The sequence below is a fragment of the Osmerus eperlanus genome, chromosome 25 (assembly GCF_963692335.1).
Source record: "Osmerus eperlanus chromosome 25, fOsmEpe2.1, whole genome shotgun sequence".
In the NCBI taxonomy this organism is placed as follows: domain Eukaryota; kingdom Metazoa; phylum Chordata; class Actinopteri; order Osmeriformes; family Osmeridae; genus Osmerus; species Osmerus eperlanus.
Window position 1 is genome coordinate 5,908,498 of NC_085042.1, and position 26,977 is coordinate 5,935,474.

At 51.1% G+C, this 26,977-nt stretch overlaps 1 protein-coding gene across 1 annotated transcript in view; it reads left to right on the forward strand.

Annotated features, from left to right (window-relative positions):
- Nucleotides 1-9,178: 9,178 nt before the first annotated feature.
- LOC134011690 (autism susceptibility gene 2 protein-like) overlaps nucleotides 9,179-26,977 on the forward strand; it is a gene marked incomplete at its 5' end in the record, with an annotated part of 82,386 nt that continues 64,587 nt past the window's right edge. Inside the window, one exon of the mRNA XM_062451066.1 lies at nucleotides 9,179-9,241. Within this exon, the coding sequence (XP_062307050.1) occupies nucleotides 9,179-9,241 (63 nt within the window). The remainder of the gene's footprint in view (nucleotides 9,242-26,977) is intronic.

Consider the following 26,977-nt stretch of genomic DNA (forward strand, 5'->3'; position numbering starts at 1 on the left):
TGTCTTTGTTTCGGCGTCCCAGCGCTCCTCTAAATTATTCACCGCCCGAGGATTGCACCGTGAATACCTCCTCCTCCTACTTCCCCTCTCTCTCTCCCTCCCTCCCTTTCGTCTTCCCTCCTCTCTGCTGTACCCTCTGTGCCTCTCTCTCTCTCTCTCTCTCTCTCTCTCTCTCTGTCTTATGCCTGTCTCCTCCTCTCTGCTGTACCCTCTGTGCTCTCTCTCTTTATGCTGTCTCCTCCTCTCTCTCGTGATAGCTTGTTTTGGAGATTAACAGAAGTTTCTCTCTCTTGCTGCTAGGTTAATTCACCGCCCCCCGCCCCCCTCTTCCCCAACCCCCCCCCCCCCCGATCTTTCATTACAGGCTACATCTTTCCTCGCACTCCTTCTTTCATCCTCTGTCTCCCCCCTCGTCCTCGTCCCAGTTGACAGACCCCAGCATTGGTACTTCTTTTTAAGGGGGGAGACAAGCAGCTGTTAGGCTTTCTCTCTCTCTCTCGCTCTCTCTCTCTCCCCATTCCCTGCCCCCCCCCCCCCCTTCATCTCCACCACATTGGTGAGATTCCTGAGACAAGAAACAAAATGTTAGCCCTGTGTCGGTTTCCTGGCGGGCTGGTTTATATCCCTGCGTCTTCCAGAAATCTCCTCTGTGAGATCCGACACAACACAGATTCTCCTCCCTCCTCGCCCCACAGACTGACCCCAGAGACTATATCCCCCCCACCCCGAGGATTCTCCCATGACTTTGGTCTCCTCTCTATCTTGCGTTCGGAGATAACGAAGGGCGAGACTAATCCTCATTAAAGATGGGGCGGCATGCTGTTTTGCCTTTTGCCTGTGCTCAACTTCAGGCCCAGGAACCAACCAGACCCACACAGGGGCTGCGGTTCTGCGTGTTTGACTGGACTAAACCCCCCTCACCCCACCCCTACGTGGGACAGATTAGCGCTGTGTTAACCGGGTGTGCTGAACGGACACATTGAAAAGGCCTGTGTGTTGGGGGCTGGGGGGAGGGGATTTGGGGGCTGGGTATTCCTGTCCTTCTGAGGATGGAGGAGAGACCCAGAGACAGGGAGGGAGGAGGGGTGTGGGGGAGTTGGAATCCTGTCCCAGTCGTTGCCACAGGACACTCATTTGTAATTCTTTACCCTGCCCATGACAGCTTTTGATCATGGTAGAGAAGAGGGGAGGGAGGTAGGGAGGGAGGGAGGGAGGGAGGGAGGGAAGAAAAAAAGGGAGGGAAAATGCCTCCCCCCCTCTCTGGCAATTGCTGTCACCCAGTATGATTGTCCCTCTGGCTCAATGACAAGTCTAGCGTGAAACGCTTGGCTGCCCCCCGAAATTAGCAGTAGAGCTCCCCCGGCGGCACATGCTTCTCATGACCAGCGCGCTGTGGGTCGCCGCGAGACTCTTTTCATTATGGCTGTGCTGTCGCAGGCCCCTCTCCTTCCCTCCTCTCTCTCTCTCCCTCCCTCTCTCCTCTGTCTCTCTACTACATCCCTCACTCCTCTCCCTCCTCTCTCTCTCTCTCTCTCTCTCTCTCTCTCTCTCTCTCTCTCTCTCTCTCTCTCTCTCTCTCTCTCTCTCTCTCTCTCTCTCTCTCTCTCTCTCTCTCTCTCTCTCCCCCTCCTTCCTTGGAAGGGAGACGGCATCTGTGCTGCTCATCACGACGCCATCCAAGGCAGGGAGAGTTACGGGGAACTAGAAGCCAAGCTCGGCGTGCGCATGCATGCAACACTGTACGTGTGCCCGCGCTCTCCTCAGTGTGTGTGTGTGTGCGAGTGGTGAGTGAGAGAGAGAGAGAGGGACTGAGGGAGAGAGAGAGAGGGACTGAGGGAGGGAGGGAGGGAGAAGAGAGGAGGGGAGTAGCAGTTCAGAGCAATGCCCCGAGGCTCAATCTGTTCCTCGCTGAGCTACATCAGTGCGAGAGACGGCGTCGGAGGGCCGCGGGGAAGCCTCCACTCGCTCCATCAAACTGTCAGGCAGCCAGCGGAGCCGCACGGGGAGACTCTCAGCTGCCCTTGGGCCCAGTTCAAGTCAACATCCCATTTCCTTCCTTCCTTGGCTAATTTCTCCTACACCCGACTTAAATTTCCAGTGGCCCAGTGGCAGGCCTGTAGCCCGTGTCAGAACAGAGATTCATAAATTGTGTGTGTGTGTGTGTGTGGGCGTGCATCACTGACACCCAGGCGAGTTTACTAGCTCGTCGGGGAGGGCGGTTGCAGCGGTGCTCTCTGGGAGCTGGCGAGGCAAGGCCAGCCAGCGTAGGCAGAGACAGAGCGAAACCAAGCAGACCTCTGAGGGGGGATAGCAAGAAAACAAACAACATGGCTGCCAGGAATCAGCAACTTTCTCTCGAGGCGCCTAGCTCGTCCCGGCCAGCTTTGGTTTTCCTCCTAGGTCTGAGTATTCATATGTATTCCCAGTCCGTAAAAAATAAATAAATATATATATATATATACAAATGAATCGGAAAATGTCGTCTGTTGTGTTTCTCGCTCGTGAATAAAATGGAGAAAAGATCCCCCCCCATTACGGGGTTCTGGTCCTTGACAGACGGGTCGGAAACCCCCCCCCCCAGCGCCTTCCCCCTCTGAGGCCAGCGTGCCGAGGCTCAGAGAGCTGTAGCTGGAAGACGCAAGAGAGACCTTCGATTCAGTAAGGGGGAGAAAGCCCTCCCCCCCTTCTCTCACCCACACCCTCCTCACACTCACACACACACACGTCGATCTTCTCCCCACATGCTTTTCCCGTGTGTGAAGTCAAGTCCACGGCCCTGTTTCCATGGGCCCTGTTTCCATGGGCTCAGGGGTGGTGTTTAAGGCCCTATGCCTCCGCCCCGGGTCAGGCCTATATCTGTCCCTCACTGGGCTGATTCCGACTGCTCCTGCTGGGTCTGCCTGGAGAAGACCAGCCCCTCGCCGCACCTTCTGCCTGTCTGCCTTAACGCCCGAAACGCTCGTCTCTGTCTCTCTGTTTATTCTCTCTTTCTCCATCTCTCTCTCTCTCGTTCTCTCTCTCCGTCTCTGTGTACTGTTCACTCTCTTTCCCTCGCTTTGCAATCCTCTCTTTCGGTATCGTTTCGTCTGTGTCTCTCTACCTCCCTCTCTCCTCCCTCCCTCTGTCCCTCCGCCACGGGGGTTTCGCTGAGTTCCCGGCTGCTGCTTGTCAAGGTCCCCCAGCTCAGATACGGTTTTCCATTAGAGTCTTCCTGCCGTCCGGGCCTCTTCCAGCGGGTCGATAGCGACTCCCCCCACCGAGCCCTCTCTCCGGGAGCCTCCATCATCTCCTGCGATCGATACTTCCCTAATCCCAGGCCCCTCAGCTTGACCCCGGGTAATCACCTGACTTCCCAGGCAGCCCCCGCAGCAGAGTGAAAGGTCAAATGGCCGTATGGATCGGAGCCTTTGATCAAATCAGGGCGCTCGGTGTTGCTCTCTCAGTCGGGCGGCGGGGTCAAGGGTTTCTTCATCTTCGTCCCTCTCTCCTCTCTCGTCTGAGGTCTCGAAGGTCTGAGCGGCGTGACACTTGTTATGTGAGCCGTGTAAATCTCCAGACCCCGACGGTCATGTTTCGCCGTCGCCTCGGCTATTTATTCTACTGCGGGTAAACAGGAACGCTGGCCTCTTCCACCCCCCCCCCCCCCACCCCCAACCCATCCTCCTCGATAGGAAACCTGCCGGTTTTGTTTGTTGTGTTTTGTTGTCTCTGCGTCGCTCGGTTTAGCGCTGGGCGCCATTGTGTCGTCTTCCGTCTGATGCCAGCGAGGTTTGTTTGTCGAGCTTTTCTCCCTCTCTCTCGCGTGTCACGCAATCGGAATAGAAATCAGGTTTGGGAATCGCAACCCACCCCCCCCACCCCCGTACATGCCCGGACGCTCTGGTGAGTCACGCGGCACCCCGTGGGGGGGTAGGGGGGGGGTCAGAGCAACGCAAGGGGGGCAGGAAGGAGCGTATATATAAACATCGTATGGTTCATGTATTATGGATGGCCCCCCCCAGCCCCCTCCCCCCCCCCCAGCCCCCCCCCCCCCCCAGTGAGCCAGAAACAGAGCCAATATCCCGCACCTCATCCCCGGAGCCGCAGGAGGGAAATTGAGGGGCCGAATTGGGTCTGTTTCCTGTCTATCCTGTGTCTCGCTGTTGGATCCTCCGTGTGTCTAAATACACCATTACCCCGACCGCCCGCCCAGCGCCGCTCCACAGCAGGGAGCCTGCTCCTGTTGCTAACTTGGCCTCGCATAGCCCCCCCCGCGTCTAACCCCTCTCCTCGGACTTGTGTCGTCAAGATTTAGGTCACCTCCTTTGACGATGTGAAGATACATCTGGTTACTTGGCTAAGTACCCATGGCCCGGCTTGTAGATGGTAAATATGACATCTAGCCTTGAAGCACAGGCGCTTAAGTTTTCCCTCGACAATCGTCTTGGCCGAAGCACAAATATTGATGGCCTCGGTGGTCTAATAATTTCAATTTTCTGGAGAGCAAGTCGACAGTGAAATGAATGCGCCGGTCGGCCCCAGACTCTTGTATTTTTTTTTGAATACTTCAAGACCTCTCCCGGCGTGGACCGCCCCGATCAGTATTCGAGCAGACAGACGAGGGATGCTCGGCTGCATTCCTAACGCCCTGCGAGTCGTCTCCGTGTCTCTCTGAGGCGAATCCATCTTCGAGTCTCCTCGATATGTGACAGGAGGAAACTGGGGGGGATTCATTTGGTTTCTCGACGTGCGTCGGGCTGCTTATTGTGCCTCCCCTCCCTCCCTCCCTTCTTCCTTCCACACGTCCATCGCTGCCAGCCAGAAAAGTGGCCTGGAAGAAGCCCTCTGGTTCTCCGCCCCCATCTGTCTCCTCTTCGCAGGTTGCTGTCCAGGGCTGAGATATGGGGTCACTGTGGATGGTAGGCCCCGGGCCCACCATCCTGTCTGGGCTCATCTCCAGGAACATCTCCCCAATCCTGAAGTGTGGAAAGCTGCGTTAATGCCAGAACATTCCATCAGATGTTTAGATGTTTAGTAAGAGGGAGGAATGGAGTGGAGAGGGGAGGGGAGGGGGGGGGGGGGTCCATCCCCTGGTTACCGAAGCGTGTCTGTGTTCCCGGCGCAGATGTTGCTGCTCATCCCGCTGCTTGTGAACCAGAAGGTTTATTTCTTTTCTTTAATCTCAGTGGTTTTTTAATATCCAATAAGAGATATCCTCCAGGATTTGTCTGGCAACGCTGCTAGCAGCAGATCTTCACTAACCTCCCCTCAGATATCCTGTAGGCGGCTTTGGGTTTCGCATGTTCATCATTTGGTTTTTGGCTCATTAAGTCCATCAGAGCGCTTCCAAGTTTGGAGAAAGTGCTGCTGTACTGACACAAAACGTCGTTTCCTGAGCCCAGCAGACCTGTGGTTGTACAGGCCTGTGTGAAGCCGTCTCCCTCCCCGCCCGCTGTTCTGGACGCTCTGCTACTCACTCCTCACGTTCTGACACTCTCCTGGGGGAGCGATGGATGACGGGGGAGGTTCCTGATGGACTGGATTGATATGATTCCTCCTGTTCCACATCGTCCTTTTCAGACCCAGACCCACATCCAGTTCCACTCCCTGGCCAGACCCAGGCCACCCTGTACAGGACAGTCATTCAGACAGACCCTCCTCTTCCTGTCTGGCCCCAGGTTACATCCTCCTGGTGGTAAGGGATCTGGGATCACGGCAGAAGCAGCAGTTTTACTTCCTAGGTTGACAACAAGGGTTGATTTGACTTTCGGGCGTGTTGTTGGCAAATCAAGACAATCAAACCATCAGAATTCTGTGTGTTTTTTTGTTTTGTTTTTTTTTTACAAAATTATAGGGTGGTGAGAAACAATATGTGGTGATTACACGTTGAGTTCTCTCAGACTGTGTACAAAAGTCTGAAAATCAGTTGTTGTTGAGAACCTGAATAGAAAATCAAATAATAAGGGGATCTGAGCCATTTTCACTTACACCTATAGTAAATATACAACTTCACTCTGAGAAGTAAAGCATTGAAATGAGAGATGTCAAGCACCTTCCTAAACAAAATCAAGACGTCATCTGAACCCTCTAATATTTGAGTGCATGCACACATGCTCACCAATACACAAAACTTTTATCTAACCCTTTTAACTAACCCTTTTAACTAACCCTTTTAACTAACCCTTTTTCCTCTGTCATCCAGAACATGGGCTTGTTATATCTGTGAGACAGAATGCATGCAGGTCAAACATAACAATCATAATAATTAACATGAATCACAATAATAACTAGAGAGGGTACAATTTCTGGGGAAATTGTAGGGTGTGCTTGCTTGCGTCGGTTGCACAGGGGTCCGTTTTTTAATTACATTTTTACAACTGATATTTCTGTATATTTTATCTAAAAATGCATAGGGCCTACTTATTATTTATAAAGATTACATAGATTTAAAAGCATCTTTTTTTTTGCCGCTCATTTACAACTCAAAATACGAGTTAAGTGTAGAATGAAATATGATGTCTTCTCATTTCCCCTGCAAGAGGCAGCCTCATCGTTGAATCAAAACGAATAAATTTGGCAGACCTGTGTAAAAATTGACCTAATCTCTATGACTTAAACGTCATTTTAAGTTTTTCCCTTCTCATGATATTTTCAGCCATTTAGCCTACTCATTGCATTCATTCATGAATAAAGAACCCCCTTTGAAGATTATTCTACGACGTTACCGGCAGTAGAAGATGGAATCGCGAGTCAAACATTACCATCTGCTAACTGAAAAAATGCCCTCAAAAACGTAAATAAGCTTGACATTTATTTAGTGGAAAATCGCTCATTCATAAAAAGCTCACTGGTAGCGATCATTGTCAGTAACAACGCAAAATGCGATATAGCCCTGTGTGGAGAAGCTGCCCCGGTAAATTCTACTACGGTACAGTACTAGACTACTGTGTTCGTCTTGGTAGCGATTGCGTTGGTTGAATTCGATTTAACGTTCCGTTGTAAGGTTTAGGCTGAAATTAATTATTTTCATGAACAGATTGACAAAGTTTAGGCTGTGGCAATGAAGTTCAGGTTAGTGGTCAGAGACTTTTGATTTAAGTAAGGGGAGTGCCGAACATGTTCTGTCGCCGTTTGATTTCCTAAACAGCTGTGTACTGTAGATGTTTTTGAAGTGTGTCTCGCGTAGGCTACAGCGTTGCAGTGAGCAACACTGGTTTGAAACCACAGGTAATGGTAATTTCACCAACAAATCGTTTACTAATGTCAGAATAAATCCTACAACGAAAATATATATGTGAGGAATGTTTATTTTATTTGCCCGGGCAACACAGGCTAATGTCATGATGCTAATACGTCAGTGAAATAGTAGACTACTGATTCCGAAAGTAGATGTACTTCCTTAATAATATCAGCTTATACTGTACATTACACATCACAATTGTGTGTCATATCACAAAGTAATAAATAGTTATCACCCTGGCCTCTTTGCTTGTGGCGTTTCTGCAGCTGCCTTGCAGTAAAGCTATAGTTAGCCTAGCTATCTCCCAAGTTAACAGATGCGAAACGAATGTTCTTCCAAAGGTAGTCACGCGTGTTTTCGTGACGTTAGTGACGTAGTGACGTTAGTAACGTCAGTGACTGTGGCTAGCAAATTAGCCACCGTTAGCTTCACTTTTCGCCACAAAAACTTAATTTCCACTTAAACCATACAACGGAACGTAAATTCCAATAGAAGCAACTCAATCGCTACCAAGACGAAACTTTTGACACCTACGTTGTCTATGTAGGCCAAATATTGACTGAGTTTTAGGGGGGCAAAAAGAAATAAAAAAATAAATACAAATATATATGTGAGAGAACAAAGGTTGTGCTCTCGCCGAAGGCTTGAGCACACCCAATAATTATAATCACATAGCGCACCATATGCCTGTAAGCCCTACATGCCTGTACGCAGTACTTCAACAATGCCTCAAAGCTTTACGGACCTGTTCTCTGTGTGTGTGCAGTGGAGCTGTGAGGCTTTTAGAGTCAAGTCAAGGGCACGACCACGTGCACAAGCGCGTGCACTTCCCCTCAGAGCGGCGACGCCGGCCGCTGATTGCGCTCGTTACTTAATTATACATTTGGACCCACCACACTCGCATAAAAGCACCTCTGTGTTCCCTTTGACCCAGCTTCCTCCTTTGTGCCCGGCGTCTGAATGGACCTTTAACTCAATAAAGAGGCCACTTAAATATGTTGCCACAGAAACTTAATTGACAGTTCTGGAGGAAGTTTTTCAGGGGGGACCCTCTCTATGGCTCTCTGGGTGAATTGCGGCGGCTCCCCGCCGGGCTGCCTGGGGGGGCCTGGTCGCCTCTCTTGTGTTGCCACAACCCCCCCCCCCCCCCCCAGCCCGGCCCCCTTTGTGGAGAGAGAGAGGGCGTTTGTGGCTGAGAGCTTTATTCGCCGTTCACACTGCATCAGCGCGAGAAACGGAAGTCGGGACCGGGGGGCGGAGGAACGGACGACCTCCTGAAGGAATCCTCCAAGTACCTAGTCCTGCCATGTTGAATCCAGGCCTGACAAAAAGCTGTGTGTACGTCTGTGTGTGTGTGTGTGTGTGTGTGTGTGTGTGTGTGTGTGTGTGTGTGTGTGTGTGTGTGTGTGTGTGGTTGGGTGTTAGGGGAGCCTTTTCAGGGAGTATTTCGTTGCCGAGAATCGGTTTTGAAATGGCATAGAAGACACACTGGCCTATTCTGTAGCTTGTTCTGTCGAAGCATCGCTATCAAAGACAACCACAGTGCACCCTTGGGCGACCACAGACCAACGTACGGCAGTTTGTAAAGGGTGAATGACTCACCAAGCCGACAGTTTACAGTGCCGCTAACTCCATGCACTGACGCCATTTTGTCTCTCTTCCTGTGGCTTTTGAAGCCGTCGTACTCGCACGGAAAACTCCGGAATAGTCTCATTGTACCGCATTTTTGCTTTTGAACCTTGAAACCCTCTCTCAGACGTGTTGTTCCCTTCCAACCCCCCACCCCCGCCCCCGCCTCCCCCCCCCCCGTCCTCTCTTCTTGTGTTGAAAGCTGTCACTGAAGGAGAGGGGAAGATCATGTACAAAATAACATCTGCACTGATTGTAAGGCGACGGCGGTGGCGTGTGTGTTGGGGGGGGGGGGAGGAGGTGGGGGGCACGTAGGGGGTAAATGAATAATTCCTTATATTTCTTCCCTCTCTTCTGTTGCAGTGTGACAGCGAGAGAGACATTGACGACAAGGTAAGACTCCCTCTTTTCTGGAGATGTTACCGCGCAGGGGTAGGAGACAAGGGTGCGAATAACAAATTAGAGTTCTCAGCTAAAAGAAGAAACGGTCTATTGTTAGTGTGAAGAGTGAAATGCGCTCGGCGTCCTGCTATCGTGGATCATTTACATAAAGACCAGAAGAAGCTGACAAGGATTGCACACTGTAGCAATGAAGGGAGTACAGTTTTCACTGCTACAGTATTCAGTAACACTGTAGATCCAAGTGTTAATAGGTAATAATATCCTTATAACATTACAATTTGTTAAGAATACTTGATAATTGTTAATGATACTAGGCACGTTGTAGTTGCTTATTTGCAAGAATATGCGTACATTTTTTTACTTACTAATGTCTTATTACGTATGAAGTAACACTACAGGCACGGATTGTTATCCAGCATTCTAATCTTCCCGGTTTTGGATGTAAACAAATGGTGGGTCATTTTGATGACCACTTCCTGCAAACCTCCTGAAAAAGAACCGGTTTTCACACACAGGCGTCCTTTATCTGGAGCAGGAACACGGGAGGACTGTGGCGTCCTCTCAGACACAGTGTGACATTGTCACGCCAGTCGTCTACACGTTTGATCTTTCAGTGAAATCAGGCCTCTTCAGTAAAAGGAGGAGACGGTCACAGGGCCAGGTGTGGTCTCAGATACAGTTCGGCTTGAGACTTGGACGGGACTATTTTTTTTACAACTATTATCATTCTTATGATTTTAGGACTGTGTTTGTTTGTCTGGGGACGGGGAGGTGGTTAGTTTGTGGTTGTAGCTTCCCGTACTACATGATGAACAGCCCATGGGGGTCTCACCCATCTTAATTCCCCAGCAGTTGAGCAATTACTCCCTGGTAAATGAATAAGATTGCATGGCTAATCTCCTGTAAGCTTAGCTCCCAGTTCTGTGGAAATGTCAGCTATTCGCCCCTATAAATAATACATTGATAGCGAGGCAGACGAATTTGCATTAACTGTAGCTCTGGCAAGTCAATAGGCTTTTATCTGTTTCATTGAACCAAAAGTAAGGGAAGCTTTTTTGTTGTTGTCAGTTGTGACATGACAGCTACGGAGGGGTGTTTGTGTTTGTGTTTGTGTGTGTGTGTGTGTGTGTGTGTGTGTGTGTGTGTGTGTGTGTGTGTGTGTGTGTGTGTGTGTGTGTGTGTGTGTGTGTGTGTGTGGGGGGGGGGGAGTTGGTACATGCCTGTCAGCTTTTATTCACTTCAGTCGACAACGCTGTGCGCTGAGAAAGGCAAGAAGGGAAAAGCTCCACGTTCTCGTCCACTCGTTCTCCGGTCAGCCTTGACTACTTCCAGGTGTCTTCATCCTCCTGTGTTGTTATCGCGGCATCAACTACAATGTCGTGTCTAAATTAAACGGTGGTTGGATGAATGCAAAGAAGCAGCACTGGCCGTATCTGTGTGCGGCAATCAGCGAGACAGAAGCCACTCGTCCGTTGGGAATCCCTCCAATAAAAAGCCAGAGAGGAGAAGGGGGAGGGGCCTTGACAAACTGTCACTAGAGTAGACCCACCAGTGTAAAATTGATTTCCATGAGGAAAAAGACAGACACTGTCATTTGTAATTGCCCGCTCTGAAAAGCTGTTAATTTACCAGCGGTTTCCCGAGCAACAGGTGCCAACTCCTCCTGCACTTCCCCACAAAACAATGGCTTCTTTCAAGCCAGATCACTTACCACCTGAACGCCCACATTGTCAGGATTTAAGCAGATTACCTTAATTAGAATATTGCTAACAGGTGTGCCCGCGGGGGGCGATCGTTTACACCTCTCTCAACGGAGCCGGTGTGCAGGTGTACAGAGGCCAGCAAAGATGTGAACACAACGCCGAAACCACATCCAAAACAAATACAGAAGGCACGCAAAGGCAGATGGATTCCAGGAGAATTGTACTAAGATTGCAGGTTACAGGAACATCTCTCAGGGGTCTCCGGTGCTGTCAGTTGCGTTTCTGTAGCTTGGCGGCGTTCACGGGAGAGGCATGCAATCGCACGGCCCAGATCGCTCTTTCATCGCCGCCGTTTCCGTCTTAGGATGGCCCCTTTAAACAACTGCTAATTTGTCGCCACTGGGAAGTGTTAGACAACAAGAACAATTCCAATTCTTAAACAGGCCGAGAAGTCCTTCAATTCCCCCCAAGGTAACCTCCACATTGCCTGTTCCTTGAGGTCAGGTCAATTCGGTTCCTTTAAGACTTGAGTTCTTAGTCAAGCTTTGTTTGCAAGCCACATGTGTTCGCCACCATGTCCAAAGGAAGGAAGAGGTTAACTTAATGCTTGAGAAAATGGCTCCGCAATAACAGAGGGCTGAGTGTTGAATGAAAAGGCTTGCGGCGCCGAATATGAATGCAAAATGCGATTGTACGTGGTCAAATTGGTTCAAGAGATGTTCTCAGATGTGCTCAACCTCTCCCCTTTCCCCAATTGATTAAATAGTATTTACGTATTTTGGATAACAGCATGTGTTACCCATTTGACCACTAAAAAATGTGTTAATGAATGCCTGTGTTTGTGTTATGTTGAAAAAAAACAAGACAGACGTCTGTAATTTCCCCTGACGATATTTGCTCTAATTGTGGATCCAAAAGGTTTTACTCATGAGAATCTTCTGATCTTCTGACCTAGCGAAGATGTGGAGTTTTCTTTCTTACTGAAATGGAATGACTAGAAGTCAAACCATTTCTAAAAGTAGACCCATAATTTGGACATTAATCACATGAATGAATCATGCTATAACCAGTTTGACACAGAGTTTCGGGGACATGACCGTGCTTAGCCTAGTCTGTTCTCCCGGAAATTCTACACAACACATTTGTTCAAGCATGTAATGTTCTTGACCTATCCCCCTGCCCTGCCACGATTCGTCAACGAGGCGACATTGTAATATTCAGACATGTCTGTTTTGTGTTCAAGCGTCCTCAACTGAGTCAGCATCCATGTGTTCGTAGAAAAAAGAGATTTGTCCTCTCTCTGTCTCGATTTCTCTGAGGCTCAGCAGTCCCCGTGTCTGTGGTAGACGTTGCTGGCTTAAGTTGTGTGCTGTCCTTCCCTCACCCTGTTTTGACTTATATATAATATAAGTAAATATATGATATATACTTATAATAGTACTCCCTCTGCTTCTCCCCATGACTGGAGCACTAGCATTAGCTGCTAACTTGCCCTAAGGGCCCTCTCCTCCTCCAGCCCTGACACACACACACACACTCTGTCTCTACCTACGTCCCGCCTGTCAGGCGCATGGCGACCACGTCGTCACGCTCGACGATTCGGGAAACGCGGGGAGAGACGGTTAATTCTGTTTGGTTTCATTGGCCAGGCAGTCATTCACCGGCAACTGTGTCCATCCCTCCCTCCATCTCTCCCTCCCTCCATCTCTCCCTCCCTCCATCTCTCCCTCCCTCCATCTCTCCCTCCCTCCATCTCTCCCTCCCTCCATCTCTCCCTCCTCCATCTCTCCCTCCCTCCATCTCTCCCTCCCTCCATCTCTCCCTCCCTCCATCTCTCCCTCCCTCCATCTCTCCCTCCTCCATCTCTCCCTCCCTCCATCTCTCCCTCCTCCATCTCTCCCTCCCTCCATCTCTCCCTCCCTCCATCTCTCCCTCCTCCATCTCTCCCTCCTCCATCTCTCCCTCCTCCATCTCTCCCTCCCTCCATCTCTCCCTCCTCCATCTCTCCCTCCCTCCATCTCTCCCTCCCTCCATCTCTCCCTCCTCCATCTCTCCCTCCTCCATCTCTCCCTCCCTCCATCTCTCCCTCCCTCCATCTCTCCCTCCCTCCATCTCTCCCTCCTCCATCCCTCCCTCCATCTCTCCCTCCCTCCATCTCTCCCTCCTCCATCTCTCCCTCCTCCATCTCTCCCTCCCTCCATCTCTCCCTCCCTCCATCTCTCCCTCCTCCATCTCTCCCTCCTCCATCTCTCCCTCCTCCATCTCTCCCTCCTCCATCTCTCCCTCCCTCCATCTCTCCCTCCATCTCTCCCTCCTCCATCTCTCCCTCCTCCATCTCTCCCTCCTCCATCTCTCCCTCCTCCATCTCTCCCTCCTCCATCTCTCCCTCCTCCATCTCTCCCTCCCTCCATCTCTCCCTCCCTCCATCTCTCCCTCCCTCCATCTCTCCCTCCTCCATCTCTCCCTCCTCCATCTCTCCCTCATCTTCCCGGGGGACCATTCCCGCTTCGCCGCTACTGCTCTTTAATGGCGTCCGCGCCGGGCTGACAGGGCTGCCGCGCTCGCTTGATTGACGCCTTCGTTCCTCCCTCTTATCTCCCCGCTCGCGGAGGGGCTAGATCGCGCCGACGAGAGATGGTGTTTTTTTTTTTCTCTCTTTCCTCCGAGCTTATCAGTAATGGCTCGTCAGGTAGGATCTTCCCTTGCGATGTATGTGGCGAGCGTGCCCGTGGCGAGCGTGCCCGTGGCGAGCGTGCCCGTGGCGAGCAGGGGAGGGGGTGCTGGGTGTGAGCAGCTACATGCAGAGCACTAAACCACCGGCCCATCCTCCAGCTTCTATCTGATTCTCTCTCTTTGACTCTATTCTTCCCTTATCATATCAGCTAGTGCGCCGTGCTGCTATACTCTCTCTCACTATATAATCTCTCTCTCTCTCTCTCTCTCTCTCTCTCTCTCTCTCTCTCTCTCTCTCTCTCTCTCTCTCTCTCTCTCTCTCTCTCTCTCTCTCTCTCTCTCTCTCTCTCTCTCTCTCTCTCTCTCTCTCTCTCTCTCTCTCTCTCTCTCTCTCCATCTGTCCCTCAAAGATACAAACACAAAGGTTGTCTCTCTCCCAGCTGCCCCCACACACGCGTCTCTCTCTCTCTCTCGGGCAATGACGACAGAGACAGGTGTATGGGGTTGCCCTCGCACCCTTCTGGAAAGCGAGCCTTCGTTCCCCTCCCAGAATCCTCCTCTTCGACAACAAACAGGCCACACCCACCCGGTCCCTGACGGCGTTTTGTTTTGTACGTGGGAGAAGAAGAAAAAAAGAAATGGACCGACTTAACGTTTCGACACAAGCGATCATCCGTCCTCATCTCCTTAATGAAATTAGATTAAGTGCACCTGGGAAAGAGCTGAGAAAGCAAAATGCCTCGCCACCTCCTTTAATTTAAAACCAATTTGCCAGCAATATTCCTTCCCCGGCTTGGGATTCGGAGACGACTCAAAATGGAGGAGGGATGAGATGAGACCCGAGCTGACTGCTTTAATTCTGCTCCCCACAGGCGGCGTGAAATTATAACTGACACCAGGAACACAGGCTTTAATATGGAGATGTCATTTTTTTCTCAACTTCTCCTTTATCTCTCCCCGTCTCTCTCCCACACTCCCTCTCTCTTTCCCTCTCCCTCTGTCTATTGCTGTCTCTCTCTCTCTCTCTCCTGGAGAGAGTGTGTGTTTTCATCATCTGGCCTCATGATGTTCCTCCTGTAGTAATTACAGTTTGGTCTGGAAACACTTTTCAGTTTAATTTATATTGGGCTGTTTGCAATGTTCTCTCTTTGCTGTTGTTTATACACACAGAAAAAGAGACAGGGAGAGAATGTGTGTGTGTGTTTCTTGCCTGGTTGTCAAGAGATACATCTGTTGTGCATTTAGTGCACAAGTTAGTGGTGACTTTGGAGCACAGCCCCACTGTGGCGAGTTGTGTTGCTCCAGCGTACAGTATAACCTCACACCATGGCTGAAGGATCAGACCAATTATCAGACATGTTTGTGCGGGAGCCGGGTTTAGGAAAGGGCTAGAGGCCATGGATAACCAGCCTGAGCTACCCAGGGAACGCTGGAGATAAAAAAATAAAAAAAATAGAAAAAAGGATTGCCTCAAGCTCCTCCCGGCCGAGTCAGTCACAGCCGTCTGACATCATCCAAGCAGGCGTATCACTACTAGTGCACGTCACCGTAAAGGTAGGAACCGCCGCAGAGTTCTGACAAACTGGGTGGCAGCGACACACTTGCTTGCCACCGGACCAGCCTTTTCCTGATTCCTTCATTAAAGGTTACGGTCCAATAAAAAACTGCTTTCGATACAATACATACCTGCTGAAACTGACCAAACCAGAACCCAGGAGCCTTGGAGGTATGCGAAGGTGACACATTGAACGATTTATTTCTCCTCCCTCCTTTGTTCGAAAGCGTTCACGCTGATCTTTCCAGAGTTGTTTATCAGGTATTTGGTCCTTTTGTCCCTCCTCCTAGCATCTCTTGTGTTCAGTAACTGCATCCTCAGGAGAGAACGTCCCCCGCTCTGGTGCCAGACACGGACCATCAGAGCCATCCTGGGATCGTCTGTCGCCTGGATGAACGTCGGGTTTCTGTGTGCGTGCTCTCCCCCTCGCTCCCCACCTGGTTTGCTTTAGGAGCGCCTTCTCCTCAGATTCTCTCTGTGCCCACACCAGGTAACAGCCTGGTAACAGGACCTGGCGGGCGAATTTAGGAATTTTCCTGCGAGAGATGTTCTCTTGTCAAGCTTGTAGTTCAGTGGTCGGACTCCTAAAGTTGACGTGAGGATATCATGACGTCCATGTTTTGGGGAGTTCGGTGATGGACGTGTGTATGTGAAAGTTGGCTCCAAAATCTGGATCCTTTTGTCCTCTCCAAGGAGTATGGCAGACTGTTCATTTTTGAGAGGGGCCCGTTTTTGAACAACAAGCCAAGTGCTATAAACATTTTTCCACGTTAGTAATAAAAGCGAAATTGAGTCTATATTGGTTGCAGATGTATTCTGCCAAAAAAAGAAAAGAAAACAAGAAAGAAATAAAAGCCAAGCGAACTTCTTGTGCGTGTGTAAAACTGGAGTGTTTCTGATCCTACATAAACATGATGCTTAAGAGCCTTTATGTTCAATAAACATTACTGGACTAATGACTTTCACATTTTCTGCTGGCGGGATAGAGAAAACAGGCTGTGTGTGTGTGTGTGTCTGCACATGTGTGTGTGTGTGTGAGTGTACAGTACCTACAGTCAGTCCCAGTCTGTGGCTTTGTCTGAAAGGAACTGACTAATGCAAGGTTCAGTTTCCCCTTCCTCGCATCGGCCGAACCCAATCAAGGATAAATATAGAATTCCGTAAGGTTATTAGTAATGTGTGCCCCCATGGTTACATTCTCCACAGTCTCAGACCTTTCTGTATGGGCTGGTTTAGACCAGAGAGCTGCCCCAGACCAGCGGCGTTATAAAAGCATATTCTGAGGGCCTGAAATCCCTAAATACACAAAGAGACCAGTCATCCAAGCAGCGCAGTGCTCATAATTTTTCGCTTCAATCTTTTATAGGGAAAATAAGCACATAGTATTAAAGCTGAGGCCTATATATTTTCATATTTGTTTACCTGCTGTCTACTGACGAAGCTCGGCCAGTTTTTTGGCTTGGCGCAAAATGGACTGGAACCTTGGCAGTTAACTTCTTACTGGGGGGATTGGACTAGCCAGACTAGTTCTTATGGTTGTGGTTATGGACCATAAACAGGAAGACTACACTAGCTATTGGTCTCTCCCTCCCACAGTGATAGGAAGAGCCATTTATCTTTCTCTTTGCTGACTGCTGGAGTGTCTCCCTCCAAATGTAATCACTCTTGTGGTTGGTGGTCGAGGCCAAGACTACAGGCCTCTGTGTCCTGACTTGGGAAAGGAACCTCTAGTGTGTGTATTTCGGTGTTGTGGGAGTGTGTATGTGATGTGGGACAGGAGCGTGCGGGGGGAAGGGACTCAGGAGAGAACCCTGGGATCAGGGCTAAAACACCCAGGGTCCATCTGGCTTCAGTAAAGAAGAGGTGGGACCCGGGCGCTCGGGGACGGGCGGCTTTGATCTGAGCCAGCGAGGGGGGAAAGAGGGTGCGTGGCTCCAAAGACTACAGGAGAAAAAATAATTATTGTATCAAAGAGGCCTCCATAAAACTTAATAGGAAGGTTTAGAGGCCCAGGGGGCAGGTACTAACGAAGGCTGCCACTCATATCCATCACCATTCCCTCCCTCCCCCCCTCCCTCCTTCTCGAGCGCTTTAATGATCCGGCCGCACCTGGCCTCACTTTCCAGTTAATGTGACGACGTCTCCCTCCACTTCCCCTTTAATCCTTCCTCCGCCGAGCCGCCGCCCACCGCGTCCTCCTCCGGTGCCGTCCAGCCCGGATCTGCACGCCGGCGTGAGCCTGACGGACAGACGAGGCGAGGCGATCCGCCGAGAGAGAGATGGGGGAGGTTTGGCACGGCGGCCAGCGAGCGGCGGCAGTAAAGCAGTTCCTCCTTCCGGGCAGCACAGACACAGCAGGTCCAGGCCTCCGTTAAATGAGTTTGACTTCATTAGCCCAGGCCTGCCGTGGCCCAGGTACCCGGAGGGGGGTGGGGGGGGGGGGGGTGAGTGGCAGAGGCCGGCATGCCAATCTGAGGAGAGCTAACACATGACACATGCCCGTGACAGCCGGAATATTCCCCCGACACCACAGGGGCTCCCGGACGGGTGCCAAACCAGGGGCGACATGCGTCAGCGACTTCGGGGCGGCTCAATCAACACCCGGGCCTGAATATTAACACCAGGCCCCCGTCTGTCACTTCAGCGAGTGGGCTCGCAGGTCGCCGGGCGGAATAGCAGTCATGCGTGTGCACACGGGGAATGAGTCGACGTGGCGTGATGCTGAGGGGCACGGCCGCCGGGACAAGTCCTTTTCTTACCGCGTGTCAGAGGTCACAAAGCGGTTAGCTACGACTCTTACATGGCGTTTATTTATTTATTAAAAAAATGTTGGGGGGGAGTGGAATTCATAGAATGAGAAGGGATGTATGATGTGAAGAGACATCTATGACCGAGTGAACTAAGTGACTAAATGGATTTGATCTCGCATCATGCCAGTCTTCACTTGTTGTCACTTAACTGATGTTTTGTACGAAAATCCTTATTTCTTTGTTGAGAAACCTTTGGTCATGCTGTTGGGTTTCCGTGCTGTGGGCAATTGGAGATTCAGAGAGGTAAGCCTGATGAATTATTCACATCTGAGGCTGGATTTCAATCTGTCTGACGGACGACACTTGCATCGGGTTGTGATGACTCCATTTTCCTTTTATGAAATAGCAGGAACACAGGCACTTGTGAAAGCCCGTCCTTTGAAATATAATTTGTCTGTTATGGCTAGAACACGTTACACATAGTCTTTGTCAATGGAGGGGGAAAACGAGCTTGTTCCAGGTTCCTTTGGCCAGAGACTGACACATAAATGACTGCTTTTGAGCTGAAAATTGATCTTGAGCCATAGTCTTAGAGATGTAGCCTCATATCAAAGCTTTTAAGGCTGACTTTATCCAGCCACCGAAAATAACACTATTATGGTGGCAGGAGAGAGAGAGAGTGTGTGTGTGTGTGTGTGTGTGTGGAGGGAGAGGCTTCTTTAGATTTGACCCTGAGCTCACTGGGGAGCTGGGAAGATAAATAAATAAATAACGGTGTAAATAAATAAATAAGGGAAGGCTGTAACCCCAGATAGGTCTGCGGTGGCCTGAGGGTGGCAAGGTTTCTGTCTGGCTCGTCTGCACCCCGGCACTTTGATCAAAGAAATGTCTGAAGATTCGTTCACATCTGCACAGGGAGAACGAGCTGCAAACTGCCAAGAAGCATTTTAATGACAGTTGGATTATAAAATGAAAGAGGGCTCCAGATGGTAGCCCATGCAGGCGGCTGTGGCTGGGGATTTTTTTTATTTATTTTTTTTACTGCTTTTTTATTGATAAAATATGGGGTGAAAAATTGTGCGGGGCTTATTAGGCATCCCGCTGTGAAGTAGCTTCCCTGGCCAAGCTGTTCGGCGTGGCCCCAGTCCAAACATGCCTCCATAAATTTGGAGCAGTACCTTTAAATCTGTGAGATCCCCCGCGCTTGTTAAGTTCACCCGAGCTCTCTCCCAAGCCCCCTCTCCTCTCCTTATTCCTCTTTTAAAACAGATCTCTCTCTCCTCTCTCCTCTCGCTCTCTCACATACATCGTCACTCGCTCCCTCGGTCGGGGCTCCTTGAATGTCTGGATGACAGCAGTGGATTAATTCAACAGATTAATTCCTGCGTGATTTCATTAGCTTGAGCCCCACTCCTCCGGACGTCGACAGAGCTGGACCTCGGTGAGGTGACTCAGCTCCTGTAGAGGGGTCAGGTTCCCGCCAGACTGACAGGGTCAGGGACAGGAATAGTAGGTTTAACGGCCGGTCAACAGTTAGACACCGTCCGCTGCCACAGGGTCACAGAGGTACAGAGATGGGGATAGGTGTGCTGTAGCTCAGCGGTGGAGGGCTGGAGTGCAGATCAAGAGATCGGTGCCAGGTAAGCGTCTGCTAAATGAATATGTTCTATTATTGTAGTTACTAGGCGGGTGGAAACGCTGCTGTTTGATTCAAGAGACTCTCTGTGTTTTGTAGCTCGAAGCTTCCCGCTTGACAGAATGTAATGGCGTTGCCGCAGGACCCATTTGACATTGTTCTACGACGGTTATGCAGTGTATCATTTTGGAATCAGATCTCGCTTTTAGAAGTAGTGAGTCTGTAAAGGAACGTTTTTTTGTTTTGTTTGTTTTTTTCTTCTTATTCTGTCATTCGGCCGACCTGACCTCGTGAAACAATGTCATTGATGTGTTTGGATGAAACATCAACCCAATCCCATTTTGTCTTCAGATAAAAAGGGTCACTCGCTGGAAATCCATATGTCACAGAGCGGCTTCTCAACCATCGGGTTCCTTTCAGAGTGAGATGTGTTGTTAGCCGTTCTCTCACCACTAATTCAATATCCATTTGAGCTGATGGGAGCAGTTGACTAAAACACAACCTCTTGATCACTGAAACGGCCTGTGATTTTCTGTTCTTAGATAACAGGCGACCCAATTTGTATGCCATATCTAGCACTCTCCCCCCTCCCCCCCACCCACACCCCCCCCCCCCCCCCAACCGTACCCCCTCTCTCTCCCTCTCAAGTCATCGGTGGTGTCAAAGACAATTACTGCTGACATCACGTCGAATTACAAGTGTTGCTCTGCTTGTTTGCCTCGTTCTTCAACTTGAAACTGACATGTCTCATGGAGGAGGATTCCTTTCAGCGATCTGTCTCCCTCCCTCCCTCCATCCACCCTTAGGGCCTACTGTGCAACACACACATACACACACACCGACACACACAAACATACACACAAACATACACACAACACACACACAGACACACACTAATGCAAACAGAAAGACAAATTACACTACACACACATGCTCTAACACATGTTAGAACACACTACACGCACACACTAGCACATAGTACACACAACACTCTCTTTTCATCTCACACACACACGCCGCCAGCTTGGAGAGGAGAAAGAGACAGGCGCCAACAGAATAATGGACTCATTTGTAATTGCAAGTGAGAAAAAGCAAGTCATTGGACGTATCCTAATTTGACAGGGAGTGGCATCTTGGAGCCACACCAGGATGGCTGGACCCCCAATGCCTCCTCCTACCTAGCCCCTCTCCTCCTCCTCCCTAGCCCCCTCTCCTCCTTCCTACCCCCTCTCCTCCTCTCTACCCCCTCTCCTCCTTCCTACCCCCTCTCCTCCTCCTCTCTACCCCCCTCTCCTCCTCCTCCCTAGCCCCCTCTCCTCCTCCTCCCTAACTCCCTCTCCTCCTCCTCCCTACCCTCCTCTCCTACTCCTCCCTACCCCCCTCTCCTCCTCCTCCCTAGCCACCTCTCCTCCTCCTCCCTAACTCCCTCTCCTCCTCCTCCCTACCCTCCTCTCCTACTCCTCCCTACCCCCTCTCCTCCTCCTTACCCTGCTCTCCTCCTCCCTAACCTGTTCTCTCCTCCTCCCTTTCCCTGTCCTCTTGTGTGCCTCCTCCACTCCACTACCTCACTCTCTCTCTGCATCTCTTTTTAACTCTGTCTCTACCTATGTCTCTCTAACTCTCTCTCTCTAACTATCTCTCTCTCTCTAACTCTCTCTCTAACTATCTCTCTCTCTTCCCTTCAAATGCTTTATGTTTTTCTCTCCTCGGAGGATAGAAGAAAGGCGGGTGAAGACGGGATGAGTTTGGCACATTCTGCTGCTCAAAACTCCCAGCTCTGTCATTTCCTCATCTTCTTCTTTTTCTTCTTCGTGTCTTCTTCCCACCCTCCAACCTTTACAGGAAGTCCACAGGGGACGGGGAGGGTGTGTGCGTCTGGATGTGTCTGAAGTGCAGGACAGATGGGGGGACTCCAGGGACTGTTAAAAATGAATAGGGGCCAGTAATGGGAGAGACGTTTGAATCCTCCTCATGAGTTATTTATCAGCGGGCCCTCAGTGGTAGAGACATCCTTGGGAGTGCTCCCTTAATATAGCGCCTGATGACTTTTAGCAGCCGTTACAGGAAGTGCTCTTGTAAAACATGGAAGACGTTAGCGGCGCGGTCTCTCAGGACCTTGTGTGGGGGATAACAATGTACAGGACTCCATGTCCCAGCATGCATCACAAATGTACTCTAATGCTCATGTTTAAAGCCCCCACCCCCTCCTCAGCTAATGATATCTGACCAGGTGCTGGTGTAAGACAGCCCGTTCTGGGACTGTCAGGTCAGGGATCATCGTGGTCGCGGTTCTGTCCAAGCCACAGAAACCCGATAGGAAATGTTGTAAGGCTAAACCCTGCAAGCCAAAGAGGTTGACCTGATCTTGCCCTGAGTTGAGATTCCCATCTAGAGACGTCATCAACACAGGTGGTTGGCACGGTGAGCCAGTGTCCAGCCACCTGCAAGGTCCTTGATCATGTGAGAGCCTCACCTCCAGCCTCACCTCCAGCCTCACCTCCAGCCTCACCTCCAGCCTCACCTCCAGCCTCCCTCCAGCCTCACCTCCAGCCTCATCTCCAGCCTCACTTCCAGCCTCATCTCCAGCCTCACTTCCAGATTCCCTCCAGCCTCACCTCCAGCCTCACCTCCAGCCTCACCTCTAGCCTCACCTCCAGCCTCATGTCCAGCTTCACCTCCAGCCTCCCTCTAAGTGCCTCCAGAGATAGTCCCGGTGGTGGTCAGGGCTGCTCTGTCTCCCCAGCCGGCAGCCTCCTAACACAGGGGACTAATGGCCTCTGAACTAATCAGCAGGCTAATAAAGGACAGCTAATGACACAGACCAGGGTTCGTTCCTGTTAATTGCTCTCTCCGGACCTCCACGCTCTGTGTCTCCCGAGCATCTGTCACAAGCCTCACACACACACACACATTTTCTGCACACTCTCACACATAGCCACAGTGAGAGTGCCAGAGGCTCAAATTGCTCTGTTCTCTAATTCAGTTCCACTGTGGTATGCAGCATAGTTAGTGTGTTCACAGATATTCACTCACGGTCATTCAGCAGCGCACTTTAATTTTTCTGGGAGCGGATCCTGTGCGAAAGCTAGCTTATGCTGCTGTAAATACGGTGGCCATTTTGAAGCCTTGCGACTGTGCGTGGCATAACAATGCATAGCAATTTGCATATCATTTCATGTCTCCGTATTAGATTAATGGATTGTGACTGACGTGATGAATGCTAATATTGACTTAAATCACGTCAGCGCTTAGCCAATTCCGATGTAGAAAGCAGCTGAGCTCCAGTAGTGAGGTCAGCCTCCCAGCAAAGGGAGTGGAATCCCCCAGAGTGCTAGCTGTGCTAGCACAGTGCTAATCCCCCAGAGTGCTAGCTGTGCTGGCACAGTGCTAATCCCCCAGAGTGCTAATCCCCCAGAGTGCTAGCTGTGCTAGCAGAGTGCTAATCCCCAATAGTGCTAGCTGTGCTAGCACAGTGCTAATCCCCCAGGGTGGTAGTCTAAGCCTGTCCCCCGTAAAGACGCCTCCACTTCCTGTCTCTGCGTTACAACAGGCTACTGCACTTCCTGCGAAGCTTAGCGGTTCCGGGGACAGTTAGCTTAGCTTGTTTAGCTCCACTTTGCTACAGCCAGGGCTTAATGGCATACACTGACTAGCCACGAAGCACAAGATGGAGTCTCCTGACAGTAGCAACCTTGTGGTATTGCCTGGATGGATATAAGAAACTGCTATAGCCATTATAACATTCAGTTTCCTCAGAGCCTCCTTGATTTAAAGGGAGACAGTCCAGATTAGCCTCTTTAGATTTTTACCCAGTCTCTCTGAAAACATGAATTCATTACTTTTTCCAACCCCATAGACTCTTACAAAAGCAGTTTACTGGAAAGAATGAAACTAATGGTGGTAATGGTGTCATTCAACCATAGCTATTGTATTGGATGGCATTGTACCGTCTCTGTATAATGGAATCAGCTAGCTTGATTACATTGATTTACGTCTAGTGTGTAGTTTATTGCATTATTATGTTTCACTGCATTAGGCTTGGAAAGGCACCCAGAGATATCCCCTTTCATGCGTGTCTAAAATGCAGTCTGCTGTTTCGTAGTGCTTCGTAACTGCTTCACTATTCTTTTTATACTCATAGCTACTATGCAATTTACGTACATCCCTCTGTGTGTGTGGGCTTCTGTGTAAAGTGCGAAGTTGGGCATCCTCAAATCTCACCAGGAAGGGTTGAGGATGTGTGTGTGTGGGGTGGGGGGTTGGGTGTCTAGCCGTAGCTGTTTGAGTGATGTGTTTGGGGTAGCTGGGAGTGGAGGAGGGCGGTGGAGGGGCCCTAGATGGGGCTGAAGGGAGGGTAGAAGCACGGGGGGGGGTCGCTTTAACAAGCTCTAGATTGTTAGTGACAGGCAGATACTTCAACACTTAAAGTAGAAGGTTTGATTTAATCACAGAGCTGTCATTTGTTATTTGTCTGGCTCCCTCAGCCAGGACTGGGGTTGATCAGCTGCTGTTCCCCAGAGGCCCCCCCTCCCAGCCCCCCTTGACCCCCTCAGTCCTCCCCAGCCCTCTGTAATGTCTAAATTCTCCACACAAATTACAAGCCAGGCCTACTACGACTCCACAGACCCCCTCTCCCCCCCTCCACCCCGTCCTAGCTCCTGCCATGTTAGTAGATGGAGGGGGGTGGATGGGAAAAGGCGGGGGGGGGGGGAATGGGGTAGGCGATGGTTTAGTTGGAAGATGGGTTGGGGGGGAAGGGGGTGATCAGGGTGAACCGAGAAAAATGGAGGGATTCTCAGGGTTTAAAGGGAGGACAAGATTGGCCTGAGGGCCACTAAAGATCAGTAATAGTACTGCCAGGGAGGGTTGCCAGGTTGGTTAGCATCTCATAAATATGGAATGAACCCCCATCCCCCCAATCCCCCTTCCCCCCTAACACACACACACCTCTTCATCATTAATAATGCCTGCTGTAGCTATTTTGTTGCATTGTACTTTAGCGGGGTGAAAGAGCTGTGTGTGTGTGTGTTGCGAGGGGGGCAGGGGGGCCCGCGCTCACCGGTAATCTGATAAGACAGGCCTCCAAATTAGCCATGAGGGCCTGATACGCTGCTGCAGAGTCAATTACCTCAGGAGGACGGGAGGAGGCCGCTGGAGGAGAGGCGGGGGGGGGAGGGGTTAAAGGAGGAGGAGAGGAAGGTGGATAGGTGGCGGGAGAAACAGGGAAGCCAGGACGATGCAGGAGCTGTTGCCGGGCGCCAGGCGGACGGGGATTTGCGGGTAGCACCCGTACTCGTCTTGATGAGCGGGAGATATGTTGTTGGAACCAGCCCGCCGATGTATCTGCTGGGAGTTAAGAGTTAGACGGAGGGGTTACAGAGAGAGAGAGAATTAGAGGTAGATTGAGATGGGGGGGGTGAGGGAGGGGATGAAGAGAGACTGACAGACAGAGGAGTTACAGAGAGGGTCTTTGGATAGGTTTAGAGAGCGATGGAGAAAGAGTTTGCGAGATCGAGAGAGCCTTCGAGAGAGGGTTAGAGGGAGAGCAGGAGAGAGCCAGAGAGCAAGCGAGAGACGGAGAGAGGGATAAGAGAGGTCGCCCCCCAGGTAAAAGGATTTCCTTTTTAATTAGGTGAGAGGATCTGATTCCTGACTGTGGGTCCGGGGCAGAGCTGCGGGGCCCGATAGCATGTCGGCGCTGCTTGCTAGCCCTCCCCTCCACACCCTCCACACCCTCCCCTCCACACGGCCCCATCTGACGGGCCCCAGATAAAAGGATCAGCAGGCCTCGCGCATGACAGGGGCCTCGGGGTCCCCGCCCCCCGCCCCTTTTCTCTCCCCTCCTACCCCGTGTCTCCCTCGCCCATCCTTTATCCCTCTCTTCTCTTGGTCACCGACATCTTAAGCCCCCCCCCCACCCCCCTGCTCTACTCGGCTTAGACTGAGCTTGCTGTGAGGTGGGCTGCCCCACACACACACACACACACACCCTCCCTCACAAAGCTGGGAGGAGAGGTGTCCGACCGTCCGCCTGACTGACTGACACCTTTCTTTCTTTCTTTCTTTTTCTCGCTGTCTCTCTCCCCCTTTCTGTTCGCCAAGAGATGCTGTCAGCGTTCCCGGGTGTTTGTGCACATCAAGCCCAGAAAGGCTGTGTGTGGGAGGGTGTGTGGTTGGGGAAGGGGGAGGGTTTGCTTGGGGGAGGCCAGGTCCTAGTCACCCCAGGAGGCCTCTCCTCAGAGCCAGGATGTATGATTTTATTCCTCCCTCTCTCCTGGTCCTGATTAGGGGGGCCTTTAAGCCATGATCGATCGGGGCTCCGGGCCGGCCCAAATCAAACACAGATATCGGCCGGGGTGAGAGGAGGGGGGAAAGGGGAGAACACATGGAGCCCTGCGAGCCTGGGGACGCAGAGCAAGAGGTTGATGCAGGTTCTGCTACGCTGGAGGAGGGGAGGGAGATGGGAGGGCATGGGAGAGGAGGAGGGAGGGAGAGGGGGTGTGGCGCAAGAGACCCCCACAGTCCTTAAACTCCCTCCTTCTTGGTCTTGAGTGAGGACCACCTGGTGTTGACTGAGTTATGGGGATCCCAGTGGGACAGACAGCTACACAGCCAGACCGACAGATTGGCCTCCCCTTCTCTCAACCGCCCCCCCCAATCACCCCTCCCCCCCCCCCCCCCCCCCCTCAACCCCACCTCCTGGCCCAACTGTAAGCGTCTGGGCGAGTTATGAACCATGACCGCACAAGTCATGCTTGCTAAGAGGCAGGAACAGGGCCGGAACAAGCATGTTGAAATGTCTCCCATCCGTCCACTGATCCAACCCCAACTTCACACACACATGCACACATACACACACGGACACACACGTTCCTCTTTTCCTCTCATCCATATATTGTCCTACCCCCCCCCCCCCCCCCACCACCACCACCACCCCCACCCCACAAATTTCGCATCCACCAGACACATGCCCCCCGGTCTCTAGAAGATGAACATGCTGCAAACAATTTACGATGCCCCTCTGAGGTAGTCAGATCCTGGAAGCACACTGGGGGGGGGGGGGGAGGGGGGGGGGGGGGGGTTTGTCTTCTTCTCTTTCCTTTGCGGCGCTGCCAACGGAACATTCTGATATCCCCTGATAGAGGAATGGCAGACAGACAGACAGAGAGACACACACACACATGTGCATTTGGTGCACATTTGTTTTCCCGCTCTTGACCTGCGATCGACTGGGGCTCTCTGAGAGACACCAGATGGTTCTCCTTAAGGAGTCGAGATGAGGCTCTTTGTTACAAGTGCTCCTTTTCGAGACCCGAATCAGTTCAGCCTTCCCTGCTGGGCTTTGCTCCAATGTGCTGAGAGAGCAAGACACACACACACACACACACATATGCTGTCGTCTCAGGGGGA